This window comes from Hemiscyllium ocellatum, chromosome 7 (genome assembly GCF_020745735.1).
Source record: "Hemiscyllium ocellatum isolate sHemOce1 chromosome 7, sHemOce1.pat.X.cur, whole genome shotgun sequence".
Lineage (NCBI taxonomy): Eukaryota > Metazoa > Chordata > Chondrichthyes > Orectolobiformes > Hemiscylliidae > Hemiscyllium > Hemiscyllium ocellatum.
In genome coordinates this window covers 83,697,114-83,721,337 of record NC_083407.1, presented here as the reverse complement: position 1 = coordinate 83,721,337, position 24,224 = coordinate 83,697,114, and the positions used below count along the sequence as shown (strand labels likewise).

The following is a 24,224-nucleotide window of genomic DNA, read 5'->3' as shown; positions in this document are numbered from 1 at the left end:
AATTTAGAAGATTGTGTTCAAGCTCCACTCTAATGACTTGATCAAATAATTTACGCTGGGCACAAAAGATTGAATGTCAATAAAGTAGTTTCAAAAGAATTGGGAGTTGTTTGGTACATTTCAAAAATAGTTTATTGCTGTGAAGCTGTTTGTGATATCTTGTGACTCAGAAAGACGCAAAATGAATAGAAATTATTTTATTGTGGTGACATCCATTTTCAAGACCATTGAGCCATCTTATCTATTTTATCTAGCCTGTCAGGTTTCTTCTAATTTACCCAGCAGATTGTGTGTTGCAGAGTTGATGAGAACCAGCTCCAATGTCAGACACTGTGACAGCTGACAAACCTACTATGAAAGTTGATAAATTAGTCTTAAGCTCCTGCAAGGCTCTATTTGCACCTTGAACAGTACTACTGTTGTAGGAGACACCATTGTCTGATGCTGTTTCACCACATTACTACACAGATCATTTTCCAAGGAAAGGCACCGATATTTCAATTTCAGTCATGCTGGAAATTCGGCAGTAATATTTTTTCTGGGATAGCTTAATGCCATTCTAATACAGCCGTTTAAAATATCTTTTTTTTCAAGTCAATCTGCAAAATAGTTTGTGGATTTTTGCAAAAGAAAATCAATCAATTCAATTGCAATCCATTCTAAAATTGAATACAAATTTCCTAAAATGTACTAATTGTGTTTTCTAAAGTTTTTTAAGGGTTTTTTTTAAGGATTGTGGTGCGAGATGTAAATGATTACATTGGACATAAACATATCAGACAAAGCAGTTTGTTTATCCAGAAAAGTATACTCCAAAAGCAATCCGTCAAATCCAAGATTAGTGTGCACAGATTATGGGTGGAATTTCTTAAAACTGGAATTGGGTCAAAACCCTGCCTGCTTCAGGGACTTACTGAGACAGAATTAAAAACAAGCGGGGCACACCCATGCAGTTGATGGGCAAATAAATAAAATATTCAAAGATGCCATTAAGTACTGCCTTGACTTCAGTTATGGTGTTAACAAGCCAGGAAAGTTTGTCCAATCTGTTAGAAATTTGCCTGTGTTTCTAAGATGAGTACAAGAAGAGGAGTGCAGTTTCAGTGAAACTGACAAGCTGGGAAGATTTGATCAGTGAAACCAAGGATCTCGAGCTCTGACCAAATGATTCTTAATGGTCTCCTACTTAGGCTAGTAGTTCCTTCTCACAGTTTTCCATGTTGATTATTTCTATGAGACAGCAAACAGCTAAAACCAAGACAAAAGGCTTCCTATAGGGCAGCACAGTGGCTCAGTGGTTGGCACTGCTACCTGGCAGTGCCAGCGACTCGCATTTGATTACAGTCTCCGGCGACAGTCAGGAGTTTACACATTCTCCCTATGTCTGCTTGGGTTTCCTCCCAGTCTAATGATGTGCAGTTTAGCTGGACTGGCCATACCTAAATTGCCCGTAGTGTTCAGGGATTTGTAGGTTAAGTAGATAAGCCATGGGAAATGCAGGGTTACAATTACAGTGATAGGGTATCTCCGGCATCTCCAAATCAGTGATAGGGTTGGCGGGGACAGGGGAATGGGGATCTGGGTGAGATGCTCATTGGAGAGTTGGTGTGAACCTATTGAGTTTTTTTGAAGAATTAACAAAGAGGAATGATGAGGGCAGAGTGGTAGATGGAATCTATATGGACTTCAGTAAGGCGTTTGAGGAAGATTCCCCATAGGAGACTGTAGCAAGGTTAGATCTCATGGAATACAGGGAGAACTAGCCATTTGGATACAGAATTGGCTCAAAAGTAGAAGACAGAAGGTCATGGTGGAGGGTTGCTTTTCAGACTGGAGGCTTGTGACCAGTAGAGTGCCACAAGGATCGGTACTGGGTCCACTACTTTATGTCATTTATATGAGTGATTTGGATGTGAGCTTAAGAGGTATAGTTAGTAAATTTGCAAATGACACCAAAATTGGAGGTATAGTGGACAGCAAAGAAGGTTACCTCAGATTACAACAGCATCCTGATCAGATAAGCCAATGGGCTGATAAGTGGCAGATGGAGTTTAATTTAGATAAATGTGAGGTCCTGCATTTTGGGAAAGCAAATCTTAGCAGGACTTATACACTTAATGGTAAGATCCTAGGGAGTATTGCTGAACAAAGGGACCTTGGCGTGCAGGTTCATAGCTCCTTGAAAGTAGAGTCACAGGTAGATAGGATAGTGAAGGAGGCATTTAGTATGCTTTCCTTTATTGGTCAGAGTATTGGGTGCAAGAGCTGGGAGGTCATGTTGCGGCTGTACAGGGCATTGGTTATGCCACTTTTGAACTAATGCATGCAATTCTGGTCTCCTTCCTATCGGAAGGATGTTGTGAAACTTTAAAACATTCAGAAAAGATTTACGAGGAAGTTGCCAGGGTTGGAGGATTTGAGCTATAGGGAGAGGTTGGATAGGCTGGGGCTGTTTTCCCTGGAGCAACGGAGGCTGAGTGGTGAGCTTATAGAGGTTTGAAGGGCATGGATAGGGTAAACAGGCAAGGTCTTTTCCCTGGGGTGGGGGGAGTCCAGAACTAGAGGGCATAGGTTTAGGATGAGAGGAAAAAGATATAAAAGAGACCTAAGGGGCATTTTTTACATGGAGAGGGTTGTGTGCGTATGGAATAAGCTTCCAGAGGAAGTGGTGGAGGCTGGTTCAATTGCATCAGATAAAAGGCATCTGGATGGGTATGTGAATAGGAAGGGTTTGGCGGGATATGGGCCGGATGCTGTCAGGTGGGACTAGATTGGGTTGGAATATCTGGTCGGCATGTACAAGTTAGACCGAAGGGTCTGTTTCTGTGCTGTATATCTCTGACTCTATTGAGCCGAACGGCTTGTTTCGACACTGTCGGGGTTCTAGACCTCTGTGCATTCTATCTCCAAGACAACCTAGTTCACCGGGGATGACCCAGATCAAGACTAATGAATTATCTACCAATTTCAATATATCCTTTGATGTGCAAAGTACTTCCCTTGTTTATCCTTTGCTTTCAAACTTTCTTTGATCTGCATCCCATATAAATAATTTATGTCTATTATGAAGATAACTACCTACACCTCCTCTCTGCTAAGACTCAGAAACGAGTTACACATAGTTCAGTGTTTTTGAACACTTTTAACTGTGACCCAGTTTTTCATTCATTCATGGGATGTGGGTAGTGCTGGCTAGGTCAGCATTTATTGGCCTTCCCTAATTGCTTTTGAAAAGATGGCCATGAGCTGCTTTCTTGAACTGGTGCTGTCCATGGTGTGTAGGCACATCTACAGCACTCTTAGGGACGGAGTGCAAGAACTTTAACCCAGATATGAAGGTGATATAGTTCAAAGTCAGGATGGTGTATGGTTTGGAGGGGAAATTGCAGGGGCTGAGGTTCCCATATAAATGCTAGTGGTAACATCCTAAATGATAGTGACAGAGATTATCAATTTGGAAGAGGCTATCAAGGAGCCTTAGTGAGTTGAACAAACACAGGCTGCCTGTGAATTTTAATCATTTTGTTGGTTTATCAGACTCCTACCATTATCCTACTTTTAAAACTTAAGGATGATTTCACTTTGACAAAATCATGTTGGCTGTGCGTGATCACCTTGAACTTATCCAAGTGCCCTGTTAGAATATTTTAACATTATCCTTATGAGAGATGTTAAGCTAATCCATCTGTCGGTTCCTGCTTTCCACCTCCCTCCTTTTTTGATTAAAGAAGTTACCATAGCTGGAAAGGACCTACCCTGAATCTGCTGAGCTTTAGAAAATTAAAAGCAACGCACCAATCATCTTGCTAGCTACTTCTTTTAAGATGTGAGGATAAAATTAAGACCCAAGGACTTGTCAGCTCTCAGTTCCATCAATTTACTCCGTACTACTGCCCTAATAATTTTAATATTTTGAGTTCCTCCCTTCCTTTAAATTCCTCATTTATAGCTATATCCGGGATGTTACTTATTTGTTTTCTAGTGAGGAATGCAAATATCCGCAAAATATCTGTTCACTTTGCAATTCCTTTATCCTTCGTTAATAATTCCCCAGACTCATTTTCTGCGCAATTTAAACCTACTTTGTTAGCTGTTTTCTATTTTAAATATTTTAAGGAAGTTTGGTAGCTCAGTGGTTAGTACTGCTGCCTCACAGCATCAGGGACCTGGGTTTGATTCCAGTCTGTGTGGAGTTTGACATTCTCACCGTGTCTGTGTGAATTTCCTCCTTCCATGATCCAAGATGTGCAGGTTAGGTGAATTGACCATGGGAAATTGCCCGTAGTGTTCAGAGATATGAAGGTTAGATGTATTAGTTAGGGGAAATGCAGCACAATAGGGCAGGGGATTGGATCAATGTTGACTTGTTGGGCCAAGTGGTCTGTTTGCACACTGTAGGAGTTCTATGATTTACCTATCCATTTTTATATTTTTGGCTAACTTTCATTTCCTCCTTATTAATCTTTTAGTAATTCAATCTGTCTTTTTAATATTCTGTGCATTCTTCTGATCTGCCACTTATTTTACACTCTCATATATTTTTTCTGAGAGTTTGTTAGTATATTTGACTTTTTTTCAGCTAACCATGGTTGGTGGTTTTGTACCTTAGAGTTTTTCTTATTTGTTGAGTTGTATCTATTCTGTGCTTATGGAATATCCCCTTCAATGTTTGCCACTGCATCTCTATTAACATATCCTAAATTTCCAGTTCACTTTTTCTAGCTCTGCTTTCATGCCCTCATCATTGCCTTTATTTAAATTCAAAATAGCAGTCTTGGATCCACATTTTTGTCCTTTAAACCATATATAAAATTCAATCATTTTCATAAGTTCAGTAATTAACCTTATTCCATACCTAAAGCGCACCTCAGATATATACACATATTCATCATTGTTCCATATCCCTTTATACTCCTATCAAACAACAAAAATCTAATTACCCAGTCTTGAAATTGTCAGCAATCACAGCATTTTGGGATTCAATTGTTTCAAATGTCCATTGCCCGTTCTATGAAAAATAATGTACGGGTATAAGTTTCACTCCTCAATAGCCTTACCTGAATTTTAACATTGCACCCCTCATTCTGAATATTTCTGTACTTATTGTCTCCTTAATATCCCAGGGAAGAAGCTTTGTAGGGGCAGTAAAATTACTAAAGCTAAGTACAGCAAATGCTAGAAATCAGAAATAAAAAACAGAGAATGCTGGAAATACTGAGCGTGTGGAGAGAGAAAAGGCAATGTTTTATTATTAGAGATGTCAGATTACAATGGTAATTATGAGAAAGGTTCCTAGTATGCCATTATGATTATATGGCTTCTTTTATATGGGATAATTTCCTCTATTGTTCAAGTTAACAATGGACGAAGGAAGTACACATTAGGGTACAGTAATTTGGTCCATTAGTGTTAATGGAATCAGAATTAACATTCAGTTACAGCTGTTGCATGAATGATGACAAGTAATTAATTAGTGATTGAAAAATATTGCAGTAAATTCCCACAGTTGGACATTTTGGAAGAAATAATTTGTTAATGCCTGTTTGAGGTGCCATTTCAGTAATAGGAAGAATAAGAAGATGCAATAATGGCCTCATTGACAATAGCAGCATGATGATTGGTAGGAAAGGTGAGACAAATACATAGACTAACAAGGAATTGCATAGGATCCCAGACAATCTTGATGGGAAAGTGCTACACTTATACTGACATACTATAGACTAGAAACCAGCAAAGTTGATTGATTTAATAAAAAGCAAGAGAAATATGAGTGTTAACCAGCAAGAAATACTGAAACCAGCAGTAAAAGCTTCTACATGAGTATAAAAATGATGAGAATGGCTAAAGTAAATGTTGATCCCTTAGAATTGAGACTGAGGAATTAATAATGGATAGCAGGAAATGTTAGGTTTTAAACAAATATTTTAAATTTGCCTTCAAGCTAAAATACTCAAAAATGAAAATGCGAATAACTACAAAAAAATCAAAGCAAAATGAAGGGAGGAACTTGAAATGTGAAGACAGATGGAAGATAATTGTTCATGGACTCTGCAATTTCCTGATAGCCACTATGACCAGAGAAAAAAGTAGAAGAATAATTAATGGCACTAAGGCCTGACAATCCTCTTGACTTTATGGTCTGGATCTTAGGTTTCTAAAAGAAGTGGCTGCAGAATTAGTGGAAGCAATAGGTGTAATATTCCACAATTCCCTAGAAATGTCCAAACAGATTGGAAATCCAAAAATGTAATACCTCTATTAGAGAGCAGAGACTGAGAGCAGAAGACTGCAGCAAGGAAAAATAGAAATTGCTGGATAAACTCAGCAAGTATGGCAGCATCTGTGGAAGGAAAACAGTTAACGTTTTGAGTCCAATGACTCTACTTCACAAACATATTGCATGAAGAAGGAAAATGTTCAAAATAGCCAGTTCAGGAGCAATGATAATAAAGCACTGCAATTGAACTATAATATAAACACAACTGAACATTCAGTTTAGAAAATGGGACTCCGTTCTGCAGGGCATTAATCATGATATTTGAATAGTTGATGAGCTAGTGTTTGATATTATTATCCTTTCAAATTATAGTTACCACTGTATCTAAGATTTCAAGATGAAATCCCATTTCATTTTCTAAAGGATAGATTCTAATCATCAATTTAAATCTGAAATATATTTACCTGGCTTTGCTACTCCCTAAATTTACCCTGTAGATCTACTGTTTCCAGATCATCTCTCTCCATTTTGGCACTTGGACCCTACTGTTGATCTTTAGACTTGGCTTCACACTTTCCTATTATTTCTTATTTCTGCTATTTGTTCCATCATTGTTAATTTCTTTCTCTTCTCATTTCATATTCTAACTATTTTGGTCCCTTCCTGTGTGAATTTTATGAGAAAAAACTGATATATGTCAACTAATCAATTCAAAAGCAAGTTGTTGCTAGTCTGCATCAAATTTGATCAGTGATATTGCTTTGACCAGTTCATTTTAATAAACCAATAGCTTTAAGATAACAGGAAATATGTTATTGCGGAACTGAAAAGATATCTAATCACAATTTCTAACATAAAATTCAAATATTCATTCCCAGTGAATCTTTCGATAAAAATGCAGATATACTTCTTCAAAACAAATCTTAAAAATAAATAGCTTGTCTCTGGATTTAGTTGTTGGAATTTCTATTACTTTCAGATGATTGACGCACAAGATAGCATTTTGGTCTATCTCTGCATCAAATCTGTTTTATTCTGTTGGTTAACTCAGGTGAAATAATTATTAAACTATTTTGAGGAGTTTTTGACACTTCATTTTCATCAGCAATGGTAGGAGAGGTCAGAAGAATAGTAGCTGTTTAAGAAAAGAGATTTCAGCAATGACATTTTGAGAAGATGAGATTTTTGAACATTCTAGTGTGAGAATGTGTATTAAATTTGTGGAAATTTATTCAGGAACAATGGACGGGTTCTGTCAATATTGATATCACTTGTCACTCCATTTCACTTGGTCCCGGGGAATGAAAATGATCACGTAAGGTGATCAATCTGGGATCATCATTATGATCAACTACTTAATCAAATAACACATCGAGCAGCTTCACTGATTTGGAATCTAATTATAGCACTAGAATTACAGTAGTCCAAAATATTCTTTAATTAGTTCAGATCTCATGGCTTTAGGCCCATTTCTTTAAATTAAACTTAGATTGGCTCATGGTAACTTAAACTTAATGTGGTCTGTCTCAGATTTTACAATAAAGGCTGCTCTCAATCATTAATCTGTTAGAAAATTATTAAATAGAGAATAAGAGAGCAGAGAACACATATACTACAGGTTCAAGACCATAAGCCTTTTAACTATAGTTCACAATTATAAAAGCAGGATTGTATTACAGTCTCAATATTGTGTATAATCTGTTATTTACATGATATGTCATTTAAAATTTATGTAAGACCTTCTTGCCCATCCTGTCCTTTGCACACCATGAGTCACTTAAAGTTGGCATGCAGGTAGTGTAAGCAATCAGGAAGAAAATGTCATGTTTTCCTTCAATGCAAAATGATTTGCATACGGGGTAAAGGTATGTTACACAGTTGCACAAAGCCTTGGTGAGACCTCACCTAAAGTATTGGGTACAATTTTGGTTTCCTTACCTCAGGAAGGATGTAATTGCCGTAGAGGAGTGCAGCAGCTAACACACTAGATTAATCCCTGGATTGGGGAGATTGGACAAACTGGGTCTTTGCTCCTTAGAGTTTTGAAGAATGAGAGTGACATTTTGGAAACTTATAGAATCTTACTACAGTGACAAAGTGGATATAGATAAGATGTTTTCAGTATCCTCAGATACTGAAACAGTCCATATTCAGGTACCTCTAGAGAATATCCAGGTTTGGGCTGACAAGTCACAAATGCCAAGAAATGACTATTACCAACAAGGGAGAATCTAACCATCACCTTTGACATTCAATGGCATAATCATTACTGAATTACCCACTATCAGCATTCTTGGGGTTACATTGACCAAAAGCTCATTGACCACTGCAGCATGTCAGAGGCTTAGATCCTGCCGCAAGTACATCATCTTCTAACTTCCCAAAGACCGTCCACCATCTCCAAGGCACAAATCAGGAGTGTGATGGAATACTCCCCAGTTGCCTGGATGAGTGCAGCTCCAACAAAACTCAAGAAGCTTAACACCATCTCAGAAAAAAGGAGTCCATTTGACTGGCATCATATTCATGTTTACTCCCTCCATCAGTAGCAGCAGTATGTACTGACTTCAGAAATACACTTTAGAAATTCACCAAAAATCCTCCGACAGCACCTTCCAAACCCAAGTTCACTTCCAACTTGAAGGCCAAAGACAGCAGATACACGGTAACCCCATCACCCTCCCTTTCAAATCACTCAACTTCCTAATTTGAAAATAGGTCACTGTTCCTTCAGTGTTGCTGGGTCAAAATTCTGTAACTCCCTCCTGAACGACATTAAGAGTTTATCTGTAACAGATGGATTACAGTGGTCCAAGAAGGCAGCTCACCACCATCAGCAAGTAAGGATGGGCAAATAATTCTGGCCCTGCTGATATTGCCCAAATTTTTGAGTGAATTTTTAAAAAATGCTCAATTTGAGTTCACTTGGACCATATTTGTTGTAGATCTCAACCAGGTTTTGATTCAAACGTATATGGATTAACTAACTGCCAAAGGAGAAGAGAAAATAGCCACCCTTGACATCATAGTGAGATCCTGTTGTTTAGGAAGTTAAGGAATTCTAAGTAAACACTTGTCAGTGGAACACAAAAGGAGTTCCTGTGGCTGGAATTACATGTGTCCCAAAGGAGGGTGTCTGTTATCACCTGAGGCCAATCATAACCTCCAGAACACAACTAAAGAGCTCTTCATGGGAGCATCCTTCCACCAAGCATTTTTAACTGAATCATCAGTGTTCCCAATGTCTTAAAATGGAATGTTATTTGATCATCTCTAATGCCAATAATGAAGCAGCCCAAGATTGCAAACAATGGGACCAAGATAATACTTCAGGCTTGAGAGACAAATGATGTGCAGCATTTGCAAGAATGCACTATGTAGTCACAGTCTTTAGCATGAAAAATCTCTGCTGGTTTCCCTTGACCTTTAATAGTGCAAATATGCCTGAATTTTCTATTATAAACATTTTCAGGATCACAACTGATCAGAAACTGAACTTTACCAACTGTATCAGTGCCATGGCCATTAGAAAGGAATAGAGTTTGGGGACTGTTAATGAGTCACTCACCTTCTTAACTCTAAAAGTCTAAACTTTGTCCACAAGGTTCAAGTAAGAATCATGATAAAATAGATTCCAGTCACCTGAATGGATTCCAAACAATACTTGAATATAAGTTTGTTGATCAAAGTCAATTTTGACTGTAAATGATTCCACCTATAAGAGGGTTTAGCATTCATTGTACCTTGTTGACAGCATCTATATGCCATCATCTATACAGCGTAAAAATAACAAGGATGTGAGAAATTGTTGGCCCGCTGCTATGCTAGCACTTGAGTGAGATTTCATGAAGTCAAACTGGAAGGCAAATAAACAAATGCAACTGTTTATTAGTGAAGCAAGAATGCTAAATTGTTGTTCCATATCCATTGAAAAGATTAAGCTGAATCTTATTTGAGTCATTGCATTTCCCATTATATTTTTTGCCCCCAGAGTTGGTGCTCTGATTGCTGGCAAAAGCAGGCTTCATCAAAGTATTGATCCATCAGGAATTGAAATTGTTTGCAGGCAGTGTAGCAGATTATTATAAATTGCAGCTTCCCTCCAACATAGAGTCAGAAATGTGGATGTTCATTGATGAGTGCATAGTGTTAAGTTTCATTCACAATTTCTCTGATAATGAAGCAGGTCATACCTGCAAGCAGCAAGGCATGAACATCATTCAAGCTTATCTTGGTCAATAGGAAGTAACATTCACACCATTACCAAGTTCCAGGAGAGAATCTAATAATCTCCCTTGTCACTCAGTAGCATCATTATAGCTGAACCCCCCACTTTCCATTCTTGACTGTTACGTTTGTATTTCCTTTTTGTGGAAAAATGTATTGATGTGCAGAAGAAGTTGAAAATCCAGTCAATCCAGAAGAGAGCAGGTCTGGAATTTGCTTTAATATCATATACTAAAGGAGGATAAGGATTGAATGAAGGAAAACAACATTTTTGGATTCTTGGCTGCCTGCCCAGCACTGAATCTGATACTACTTTAGTCATAGAGTCACGTCTATGCTGACCAACAAAAAAACAAACTATACTGATCACACTTACCTGCACTTGGCCCATAGCCGACCATGCCCAGGAATTTTAAGCGCTCATCCTATACTTCTTAAATGTTGTATCACAATCAACATCCTGGTGAATCTCCTGTGTACCCTTTCCAATACAATCACATCCTTCCAATAGTGCGGCGACCAGAATTGCAGACTGTATTCCATCTATGACTTGACAAATGTTTTACAAAGTTGCAACAAAACTTTCTTGCTCTTATATTCTCTATCCCAGTTAATAAAAATAAGCATTCTGTATGCCTTCTTCACCAACCTGTCTACTTCCGCTGTGACCTTCAGATATCTATAGACTTGTACATCATAGTCCCTTTGTTGCCCAGTAATCCCTAGGGACCATCATTCAGTATGTATATTCTTCTCTTATTAGACCTCACAAAATGAATCATCTTGCACTTATTTGGATTAAATTCTATCTGCCATTGCCTCAGACCATCCTCTTCACTATCAACAACATCCCCAGTTTTGTGTCATCTGCAATATCCTTTAATGTAACTGTGTAGTGAGTTTACAAATCCCTGCTTTGAGAAGAATTTGGTTTCTAATTTGTTTTGAGGTTGAAGTAACACCTGAGAAAATCTCAGAAAGAGACATAATAAACATAGAATTTTTCGTTCAAGTTTGGAATGCCCTGCTTCAAATCGCAATTGACAGTAATCGTAAATGTTAAATCTGAGATTAATAAAATGTTACTTAACTAGAAATATTAAGGATGTAGATAATGGAATGGATATGGAGTTAGGTTCAGGTTAGCTATGATCGCTTTGAATGGCAGAACCAGCTTGAGGGGTTAAAGGGCCTGTCACTGTTGTTTCTCAGTTTTGCATGAAAGTTGGAGACTCTTTGATTTTGAAATTAGTATAAAAGACGAACTGAGATGGGAACCTTTGCCATTTCATTGATCTGAGAGGTTAATCCCTTTGTACATAGATTTGTAGAATTACTTTCAGTATGTTTATTTAAATAAACTGAAGTTTATTTTAAAATTTGAGTTTCCTGCTGTAAGATGTATGTGTGAGATGCAATAAAATGGAATTTGTGTTACGATTGTTTCACTTTATAATAATTGTCATAGAGTCATAGAAATGTACAGCATGACAACAGACTCTTCGGCCCAACTTTTCCATGCCAACCAGATATCCCAACCCAATTTAGTCCCACCTGCCAGCACCCGGCCCATATCCTCTATAAGGTCACCCCTCAGCCTCTGCACTCCAGGGAAAACAGCCCCAGCCTGTTCAGCCTCTCCCTATAGCTCAAATCCTCCAACCCTGGCAACATCCTTGAAAATCTTTTCTGAACCCTTTCAAGTTTCACAACATCTTTTTCGATAGGAAGGAGACCAGATTTGCATGCAACATTCCAACAGTGGCCTAACCAATGTCCTGGAAACCTTGCTTTATAATCGGATTATCCTTCTTTCACAATATTGATTTTGAGGAAAACAATATTCAATCTCAATAGTGTCCACTGTTATTACCTGACTCACCACCTTCCTTGTATTCAAAGTATGCTGTTTCAAATCAATGCGGTTATGCCATTTTATTACATGGTCTTGGAGACCAAAAAAGGTTCTTGTATTTTGCAGGTTTGTAAGAGTTTGTTTTGTTTCTGCTGAGATGAAGGTCATAGTTTATGCTTCGGCTGGTTAGTGTCAATGGCTTTATATTAAGAACTGATTGACAGTTGAGATAGCTTGAACTTGCAAAACCTTATGAAACACATTAAAAACTAATACACAAATTGATCAAGGCATTCTCAATGATAGCGATAAGCCTAGAAGATAGTAATGTAGTGAAAATACAATATTCAATGTTAAAAAGAACCAGGGGTTTTTAATGATTTTGTACCATAAAATACCAAGTGGAAGTTTATATCTGCATGACATTTTTCTATTTGCCAGTATACCAAATCACGTAATTTGTTATTTTAATCATTGTTGAAATGAAAGATCCTTTAGAGGCTGTTATCAGAAAATACTGGTATTTTGGTATTTGGATGCTTTAGGACCTTATAACAGTTTTGCTGGAATAATTTTCCAGTAGATGCATAAGTGTGACTAAGCTGATTACTAAATAATGTTGTGGTGATACTGTTTAATTGACTTATTGAGCATATTGGACATTCCCTATGTGTTTGCCTGTTCTTGCCAGATCCTGTGATCTGAGTGACCTGGAATATTTGGATGAGGAATTTCATCAGAGTCTGCAGTGGATGAAAGACAATGACATCAATGATATTTTAGACCTAACATTTACTGTGAATGAAGAGGTCTTTGGTCAGGTGGGCTAAATGGGTGAAATTTCTTAAAACCTCAATGATTTTTGGTATCAAATAATTGTTTTACGATTTCTATGCTGAATAGAAAAAGAAATTTCCTTAAGAAAAATATAAACTTTATTTTATGAATGAAACATTTATAAAGTATACTTGATGACAGATTGCTGATCTTGCAAATTTGTGTTCACACAACAGTTATTTTCTTCTTTTATGCTATTAGCTTCTTAAATGATTCAATCATAGCTAGCTCCTCCCTGGGCCTTTTCTCTAACCTATTCCACAACTCTATTAATGTACTTGACATATATCTTCACATATGAAAGTGTACTCTGACAATTTAAACCCATCATAGTGAATACCTTGCCTGAAATAATTTGCCAATTGCTTCATAATTTCATTAAATTCAATTTGGGCATCGTGGAACAAAACCAACTTTTAAAAAATAATTTTCTTGAAAATTAGAGTTTTGACCTTGAGAACCATCTTTGTTTCCTTTTGTATTCTGTCAAGGGCAATAACTAGATGACTGTAAACACACAGGCGATCAGAACAATATTTAACTCATTAACAATATAATCTATTTTGAGTAATACTGTGCTAATGAAACCAAGTATCTCATTTACTGTACAAAAAATAGCTTTCCTGAATCTGACCTATTTTTGTAAATAAACAGCATATCCAGTGCTTAATGTCCCTATATTTAATAATGAAGACCCTAAACAGCCAGTAAGTGGCTTTGACAGATGAATATTGTGCTTTGCAGTATCAAGCTCAATTAAACCACTTGACATCTTACATGATTATAAAATTAAATATGAAAACATGATGTTATTAAAGTTAAACAAAACTATTCAACCAATAATTTCTGATAAATCAGTGTAACTCTTATAAATACCTAATAAGTTTTGAGCTGGTTACTGAGATGTGAAAATGAAAAAAAATCAAGTCCTGATCTTATTTGAAGGAAACTGAACTGTTGCCTTTGGTTTTATCGGAACCATTCTGGGATATGTTTCTTTATTTCATATTTAGCTGGGTAGAATTATGCTCTGTAAAGCTTATTATTACCATTGCAGATACTGGGATGTAATAAAAGCGACTCCAGTGTCTGCCAAATATGCATGAACCATCCTCGATTTGATTCCGAACCAGAACATCTCTTGAAAGCATCTTCACTAAGACTATTGAGTAGTTTTGATTTAAAACATTATTTAACAGACATGGAATAAAGTACATTTTGTAGGATAATTCTCATCTCAACTTTCAGACTGCAAGCAGTCAGACAACAACCACTTTACCCCAATTCTTTGACCTGCAACCTTGAGGGCCCTGCTAGAATTGCAAGGTCATGCAATATGCTATTTTATTCTTTGGCACAAATCACTACAGGACTGTTGTGGCTAACATTTTCTTTGATCAATCTAAAAATGATGTGAATAATTTAAAGTCTAGGAAATAAAAATCATAACTTTTTCAATCTACTGAGTCATTTCTTCATTTCATTTAAGTATTGTCCCTCCTTTTTTAATTTAACTGTTTTGTGTATTTTCTCCTTCTGTCATGGAACACACATTCATGAGGGCAAATGTTATTAATTGCCTTAGAATGTAGATGTCGAAATTTTGGAGGAAATAAGAAGTTATTACATGAGACAGCACCAAATTTACATTTACGCTGAAAATTGAGATGATTTTTGTTGAATGAATGATAATTCAATTTAAAAGTTAATCGTCCACTGTCCCAGATTATCAATCTAACCTCCACCCCATTCAGCTGCTATCACCACCCCAGCAACTAGATTCACATTTTAAAAATGGTTTGTTTGACTATGAAATAATTCAAATACAAGTGTAGTATTCACCACTAAAGTTAAACTAAAATGCTTTAGATATGTAGCATCTAATCCAAGAAACCAAACATCAAGTTAATTATTTTTCATCTTAATTATAAACAAAATCATTGTACAAAATCTTCTGGGGATTGGTTGACTCAGTTGGCTGGGTAACTGGTTTCCAATGCATAATGACGCCAACAGCACAGGTTCAATTCTCACACTGACTGAAGATTACATGGAAGTCCCACCTTCTCAACTTTGACCCTCACCTGAAGTTTGGTGACCCTCAGGTTAAACTACCACCAGTCATCTCATCTTCAGACTAGGTAGTTTACAGCCTTCTGGACTTAATATTGAGTTCAACACTTTTAAATTATGAACCAACTCCCATTCCTTCCCTTTCCTTTGGTTTGTTATCATGTCTTTCCCTCCTCTAATCCCATTTACTGTCCTCTCAAGTCCAGCAGGACACGCACCATTGTTCCGCCATTCTCACATACCAATCACTTAATTTGAATTATCGATATCTTTTCTCCATCAGCACCCTATATCCACCTCTCCTAAACTGTAGTATAAATGCTGTCCCGTCCACACTTCGCTTCAGCTCTGTTGAAGAGTCATCTGGACTCAAAACGTTAGTTTGCTCACTCTCCATGGATGCCGTCTGACTCACTGTGATCTCCAATATTTGTTGTTTTCAGTACAAAATCCAGCATCTGCAGTAATTTGTTCTTACCAGTCGTTCCCCCCCCCCTCTCTCTCTCTCTCTCTCTCTCTCTCTCACTCTCTCTAATGATAGGGTAGGTCTGTGGTTCTCTGGGAATTTGGTGATTTTACCTTCTTAAATTTTTGCAGACATTAAATGTTAATCTTCATCTCCTAACTAAAATGAGGCTGATTACTCATATGCACTACAATGCCACAATGCCACTTTTATTTCGGCTACATACATACAATGCTTTATTATATGTAGCAATTTTATTTTCGCATATGAATTCTTAGTGAAAAAGGTTTTACATTTGCTTTTGTAGAAACAGTCGGGATGATATTTCAAAATAAATGATTTGATTTTTAGCATATGTTGACGAAACTGACAGACTTTTATATAAACAAGTAAACTTAATAACTGACTTATTCCGAGGTTCTGGCATGACTAATAAACCAAACTAAAATAGCCTTTTGTACCTTAATGTGTAGAGTTTGATGGTTTCCAAACTAGTAGTAGTCCATTTCATTTATACTGATTTTAGTTTTTCTGCCAAACCTTCTGACCAATGTATAATGTTCATGTGGTGGTTTTCACAGCTGAATAATTTGTTTATCCCATTGAAGGGACCCAATTTAAATTCAAAAGCCCCTTCACTTTCTCGTAGATAAAACTGATCTCAGATTTTTTAAAAAATTGAGATATTGGGAATTTTAAATCTGAACAATATAAAATTCATAAGCTACTTTATAATCACAGCTTCCCAGGAATGTGTACATGATAGTAATGAGATAATAGATAAACTATTAAATAAAATAATGCCTAATCCTGGCCAGTAGGTAAGACAAATCTTCAAAGGCACTCTGACTTACGTTTTGAACATTCACACTTGCGAATAATTTTTATTTTAAAATACCACTCCTCTGGCCAGAGGATAAAAGTACAGCACATACTGTATGCCAATCAACCTGACCTCCTCATTACCAGGTTGTGCTTGTTACCTAATTATAATCTATTCCCTATACCATACTGCACTTCATTTTTAACTTGCTTCATCATGTAATTAGAACACGGTGCTGTAATATCTTTAAATAGAGTTTATAGTCTACAAAGTGTTTCCTCATTTATTATATTAATACAGTCCAGATTAATCCATTGAAGAATTATTACATATTTTTAAGCTTTTCTTATACTTTTTTGTTAGACTATAATAAATACGAAGTGGCCATTTGACCCTCTGATCCAGATCCACTATTCAGCAAAATCATGGATGATCTTCTACCTCAACTCCACTTTCCTATATTGCCCCTTCATTTCCTTAGTACCCAAAATTCTAATGATTTACAAAGTGATTGGATTATAAGAGTAAATAAGTTGTCTTGAATTTACTCAGCTCTTGAACATGCTATACTTTCATTGGGTTCCCTGCAATAAGTCCACATTAGTTCTGCTATAGATCCCTGTTTTCTCTCTTTCTGTTTCTTAAATGTACCCACAACACCCACAATCGTAACACAACCACAAACAGCTCAGTCTCACGAGTTGAGCTATTTAAAAAGAATTAATAAGCTAAATTCTTGATCAAATATGAACATGTGACTGAAATCTATCTTTTTGTTAATTGACAAGCACTTGGTTATAGCTTAAACTTTGGTGATTTTTTTACTTCCAATGTTTTTAATTTAAAAATGTTTGTAATTCCTGCCAGTTGTAATCTGAATATTTAGTTTTCTGCTATATTGTCAACTTAATCTTGAGTGACTATATCTTCACAATTACTACTTCACAATTCTATATGTTTTGATGCCAATATTTAGAACTGTTAAGGTAAATAATATTACAGTTTTTCAATTATCTGAAATTCATTTTCTTCAAGAAATGATTGATTTTTTTTTGGAATAGATTACAGAGAGAGAACTGAAGCCAGGTGGAGCAAACATCCCTGTTGTAGAAAAAAACAAGAAAGAATACATTGAAAAAATGGTAAAATGGCGCATTGAGAGAGGTGTTGTGCAACAAACAGAAAGTTTAGTACGTGGCTTCTATGAGGTAAGGATGGCAGATACACAATATATACAATAAAAAAAAAGGAATGTTGATAATCTGACAATTGTTCTTGCCAAAATATTTCATTTTATACTAATAATTGTTGGGATAACCATGTCAAATTTATCTAATTTTATTTGAATAATTACTGGCTATCATACAACATGCCTTGCGTAAATTGTCTTGTCTTTTTTTTCTTTGAAGTAGCAAATAAATTTGTATCCCTAGATAAAGAATAGGGAAAGTGAAAAATATAGGATGGCACAGAAGTGTTTTACTGTTTCCCTTTGATATGGGGTCTTGATAGGAAGAAAGGCCAAAACCATCTTTCACAATAAAACATAAAGAATAATGTTTTAGGGGATCCAGAGGGATAGAAATCGTTAATGAAAATATGCTAATAGACACAATATCTTAATTTACCTTCACTCTATCCAAGGTCAAATTAAACTCATTGGCTCCAACTACATGGATGCAAGTTCAAACTAGAATCCAGGATAACTTTCAGATGTTAGTTTAATTGGTGTTATGCTTTTATTTAATAACAGTTCCTTATTCTAGGTGGTGGATGCTCGGCTTGTTTCTGTGTTTGATGCACGGGAATTAGAATTAGTGATTGCTGGCACAGCAGAGATTGATTTAAGTGACTGGAGAAACAATACAGAGTATAGAGGAGGTGAGATGATTTGGATCATTTTAATCTTGTTATTGGTTTAATGTGTTAAAAACTCAGCATTTTATATATGTTCGTTTATTATCCCAAAGGGTACCATGACAATCATATAGTGATCAGGTGGTTTTGGGCTGCAGTTGAAAGATTCAACAATGAACAGAGACTAAGATTGTTACAGGTACAGTTAAACCAATTACCTCACTGAGGTATTCTACTAAGCATCTGTATATCCACTAATGCTATCTAAGACTCTACTTCTTTGCTAGTTTGTCACAGGTACATCAAGTATACCCTATGAAGGCTTTGCATCGTTACGTGGCAGCAATGGACCCCGAAGATTTTGTATTGAGAAATGGGGTAAAATTACCTCACTTCCGAGGTATGTGCAGCACAATACAGTAAGCATTTACTCTTCCATTGCTGTGTCAGCATTCACAGATGTAAAATATAACTTATTTTGTTTATTACAATGTTTCTATCTGTCCTGTGATCTTACCACAGAATTTGATTAGATTATCTGCTTTGCAGTGGATGTTAGGTGTTCAGGCCATGTGTTTTGCTTGGATAGCATTCTTGGTGCTTTGCCTGAATTAAGAAAAAGGCATGCCATATACTTCCAACATACATCATGTTGGGGAGATCACTAGCCTGGGTGTGTCAGAAGCACCAGAATTTGTTGGTTTGTGGCATCAATCAGCTGATTGGTGGATATTTTTGAAGCACATCATTCTCCACTGAACAGGTTCCCCTCCCTCCCAGCGAGTGCTATTTAAAAGGCGTGTAACTTGTGTACGTGCTGCTTTTGATTTCTTCCAATGTGACAACATTTGTGCAAATATTGTAACTTGTTTGAGGATATCTTTGTTTAATTAAGTTTGTAACTTGTGTATGTGGTGCTTTTGATTTCTTCTACTGTGACAACATTTGTAGAAATACTGTAGCTTGTTTGTGGATGTCTTTGTTTAATTAGTGCATACCTTCAAGGAGGATAGAAATTTTGTTAACCTGTGCGCATGAATTCTGCAAGAATTGTGGGAGCGAAAGTTACAGTGGCAAGAATTGGAGCAGAGATGAGTGTGGCAAAGTTCTGAAGAGAGGAAGGATGAGGAAGACTTTCTACAGATAGCTTTACTCATCATGGCTTCCCAGGGAGAACTAATCATATCTTGCCTTGGATGAGAGCAATACTTGAGCTTCCAATAAAAGCCAGAATGCACATTTCCTCCTCTGCACTTGGCTGACGGTGCTCCTTCTTCTATTCAGCCATGAGAGGATAAAAACAAAAGCCAATAAAATACCAGAAACATTATGAACCAGATCATCAGCATTCAAAAACAATGGTTACACTGCCTGAGCCACTCAAGTGGAGTCATTAGGTACTTATTGGGATGTATCTCCAAGTCTATTATGACCTCCATAACGTTGCCATCATGAGTGTACAGTCATCGGTATTGGACATCTGGGAGCCATTTCCGGGGTGGAACAAATAGAAATGAAGGAGGAGGTGGCTTTTTGTAACACCCCTGTGAAGCACTTTGGGATGATTCAATATATTAAGGACACTATTTAAATGCAAGTTGTTATTGAGGAGAAGGAGAAGGTGGTATATTCCACAGGGTGGCATGCACAAATTTGAATTGCTAAACAGGGAAGCTTGTCCTACATCGCTTCCATTTGGCATCCTGCCAAGACGGGAACTCATTCTTTGCATGCAAGTTGTTCATCCCTTTGGAATGTCTGCACCTTGCCCTGTCACTATCATGCTTATGAGGTAGGTAGACAAAATCTATATCTTGTCAATGCATTTGAATGAACATAAGAACACCTCAAACTGTAACTGCCTACCAACAAACAAAAATCTGGGCAAATGGATTACATGCATATTAGAAATTTTCAGATTTCAATTGGTAGAAAAACACAATTTTGAAATTTTACTAAGTTCAGGTTAAGCTTTATATTAATACATATCATTTACAGCACTGAAACAGGCCATTATTCAACTCAATTGCTCTGTTTCTGTTTCATACAAGTCTCCTTCTGCCTGATATAATATAACCCTATCTGCATATTCTTTTCTCCCTCATAGACTCATAGAGTCATACCTTGTAGAAGTAATTCCCCCCACATTCAAACAAACAGATTTCTCTTAGTAAAGAAGTTTCTCCTGAATTCCTTGTTGGATTTATCAGTTTCTAATTAGGTCGCTTAGTTTTGCATTACCCGTAGTTTTGGATTTCCCATGAGGAGAAGCATTGTGCAGAATGTCGGTTTCTTGAACTGTGCTGCATCTGTCGCAATGACCTTGGGATGTGTTTCTCATGAAATTGCGCCAGAGTGCTATTATAGTGAGTAGGTTGCCCTCAATATTGGGAACCCACTTCATCAGATGCAAAGTGACAATTGAAAAGCTTTTAATCTCATTAAAATGACAATTAATTGCAATAAAATGTTCAAATCAGAAAATGTATGCACTGTGGGTAGAATAAGTGCCAGGTGAAGAAGTCAATGTTTCGTTGTTTTCTTTGTCAGGGTGGATTTAATATACTTGATGGAATCAGTGTCACACTTCAGCAGTTTACATGGAGCTTCTAGGTTATGCCAGCTGCTCAACCTCCAGCATGAAATCCATTTGCTCCTCCCAGAGTGGGATGTGGAGTTGGAATTGTGTCCACACTGCTGTTCCCCTTGTTGTATTGGTTCTGCATCCCTAAGTGAAGGTGATGGAGTACAGGCCAGAGCACATTTGTGTGCACACATTCTGCAGTCTGCTGGGTCTGCCCATTCACCAGAATGTCCAGAGTTGGGGTGGGTGGTTGGCAGCGACCGCACGGTGGCTCAGTGGTTAGCACTGCTGCCTCACAGTGCCAGGGACCCCAGGTTCGATTCCTGCCTCAGGTGACTGTCTGTGTGGAGTTTGCACATTCTCCCCATGGAGGATGCATGGGTTTCCTCCAGATGCTCCAGTTTCCTCCCACAGTCCAAAAATGTGCAGGTCTAGTGGATTGGCCACGCTAAATCGCCCATCAGTGTTCAGGAATATGTAGGTTAGGTGCATTGGTCAGGGGTAAAATAGAGGGCAGGGCATGGGTCCAGGTGGATTACTCTTCAGAGGTTCAGAGTGGACCTGTTGGGCTGAAGGGCCTGTTTCCACACTGTTCAGATTCTGTGATTCAAAGTCTGGGTGATTTTGCTCACAGCCTGGATGGACACCTCTAAAGATCTTGCTAAAGGCTTGCAACCCCTCTTGTAAAACATCTTCACATATTTTTCTGAGCCTGCACTGGTGCTGGGTGCTGAGAAAGTCTGTGCCACAATTTCCTCAGGGGGTGAGTGTGATCCCTCCTCAGGCTAGGCACTGGATGGTGGACTTGTGGAGGAGACAGAGAGATGGAAGTTTAAGGTAATACTCCACACTCCTGATATTTGAGAATATATAACATTCCAGATTGGCAACTTATGACATCACAGTTAGGTCTCCACAATAGAGTTTACATTCCCCAAGTTGTGTTGTCACACATCCTAAGTGCTGTAGAGCCATCAGCAGCACAAATGAAATAAGGGTTGTTTGTATAAGCACAACAACCTTGACACTTCCTCCAGTTGAGCCTTTGCGGTTCTGGCTTCCATTATCTTGGAAGCTCAGCACCTTGTACCTTACACCAATCTTCGCTATGGTCCAATTCCAATTATTTGCTGTCTGTGGCCTCTTTGGGGATGAGGATGATCAGTTTTGCCACTCTACCACCTGTCCTGGTTCTCTCCCTTATTTTGTAGGCCCTCTTATCCTATAAGAAAGCAGCCTTGTTTAATTATGTGGAATGTCAGGCACACTTATATCGCCAAAGTAACAGGGTGTGATCACTCCACATCGTGCTGAGTCATTGGTCATTGCAAACTCCCCCCACTATTACAGATTATATATCTACATGTGCTTTTGGTTGAATCCATTCCCAGATGTTCATCTTCTCTCTCGACTCTGGGAGCCAACCAGTGTTATAGCCCAGATATGGACTCATCATTACATTCCATCTTTGCCCATCTCCATAATGAAACTTCATTCACCTGTGCTGATGTCAGGAGGACACTGGAACCAGGTCTGTGAGATGATCTCAGTGCTGCTAATCCCCTCTGTGACCTCTGTCCATGCAGCTTTCATCTGTCTTTTTTGTTGCTGTCAGCTGGCATGAGAACTTCCCACCTGCTACTGAGAGCCGAGGCGAGCTTGCAGAGAGCTATTAATAAACCTTACGACCGTCTTTAGCCCTGTTCCTGACCTCTGACCTGTATGAGTTTCTGTTATCTATGGAGGTTGCACTGCATCATTTTTCCATATTTTCAACATTGACTTTGTTCTAAAAATTAAAGCAAAATATTGTGGATGCTGGAGTTCTGAAGGAAAAAGTGCTGAAGAAATCAGCAGATCTGGCAGCATCTATACAGGTTGAAACAGAGTTAATATTCAAGTTCAATGAAGCTTCTTCAGAACTGTTGATTATGTTCTAATGGCTCTACCTTTCCCAAGAAAGCTTTCAAACACTTCCATTAGATTAGGGTTTAAAATTACATTTAAAATTCACTTCTGGTGGATGTCCAGGCTTCTGTGTACTTCCCACGTCACTCACCCACCCTTTCAACTGGGGCCGTACACCTGATGCAGACCAGTGCCAGGTGTACATTTTAAATGTGTGACAGCACAGCTACCTCTGAGACATGGCTTTTTGGTAGCATGCCCAACATGAATCACCAATCCCTCTCTCAGCTCAGGGATGAACAGCCCATCACTTTACTATGATGTGGACCGAGAATTCACACACTGACCACTAAATCTCTCTATTAATGTCAGCAAAATAAAGGAACTGGTCATTGAGTCCAGGAAGTGGAATGGAGGAGATGCTCCTCTCGCATCCATGATATTGAGGCGGAGATGGTCGAGAATGTTAAGTTCCTGGGAGTAATGATCACCAAAAGTCTGTCCTGATCCACCCACATCAATATGGCAGTCAAGAGGCATGTCCATAAGGACTCTTACCAGTTTTTCTGGATGCACATTAGAAGGTATCGTGTTGTTATCACTTTGTTTAATCACATGAAATACATAACTTGCTAAAAGTTATGCTACCTACATGTGGGTGATCTCCAAGTTTAGTACTGTGTTAGACCCTGGGCTGAAATTGGGTTGGCCAGATTCTTAAAGCAATAAGTTCATGTGCATTGCCTGAGGAAACAATTTAAATTATTTCAGTCTGACAAAGGATTTTCTGTACAGAATTAACATAAACTAAGTGAGTCAGCAACCTATGGGACCAGTACATGGACCCAAGGCAGTGTTTATGCATTCCTCACTACCTTTGCAGGCAAAGACAAAAGAATGTGTTTCAACATACCAATAACAGAAGCCTAATTTTCATTGTATTACACAATTTAACCTAGGTCCAAATACATTTAATGATAGAGTTATATTTTGATAAATTAAAACAGAATTGATATTCAATTGCCAAACTACTCAATCATAATGGAAAGTTGATATATAACTTGTGTAGACTCTTGAAAATCTAACAATCAATGGAATTGAAAGGCACAAATGTGAATGTATTTATTTTTGAAAATACTCAAACTGCTGCTGAATGAATTCCATCGCAGCCAAAATAACTCAGTTAGAATTATTTCGAAGGGCATAATTTCAAAATTATTTAGGACATTCTACTTGTTTATATGCCAGCCCATAATTCACCTCTGATATTGCAGGCAACAAATAAATCAAGTTGATAGAATATGTCATGTATATTTTTAAATAAAACTTCAAACATTGTTTAGGTCAGACACAATTCAACTAAAAGCAGTGATTGTA

At 37.6% G+C, this 24,224-nt stretch overlaps 1 protein-coding gene across 1 annotated transcript in view; it reads left to right on the top strand.

Moving 5' to 3' along the window:
• hecw2a (HECT, C2 and WW domain containing E3 ubiquitin protein ligase 2a) overlaps nt 1–24,224 on the top strand; it is a 339,242-nt gene that overhangs the window by 295,079 nt on the left and 19,939 nt on the right. The window contains exons 24-28 of the mRNA XM_060827390.1: nt 12,991–13,120; nt 17,560–17,706; nt 18,265–18,379; nt 18,469–18,554; nt 18,643–18,755. Coding sequence (XP_060683373.1) covers nt 12,991–13,120; nt 17,560–17,706; nt 18,265–18,379; nt 18,469–18,554; nt 18,643–18,755 — 591 coding nt within the window. The remainder of the gene's footprint in view (nt 1–12,990; nt 13,121–17,559; nt 17,707–18,264; nt 18,380–18,468; nt 18,555–18,642; nt 18,756–24,224) is intronic.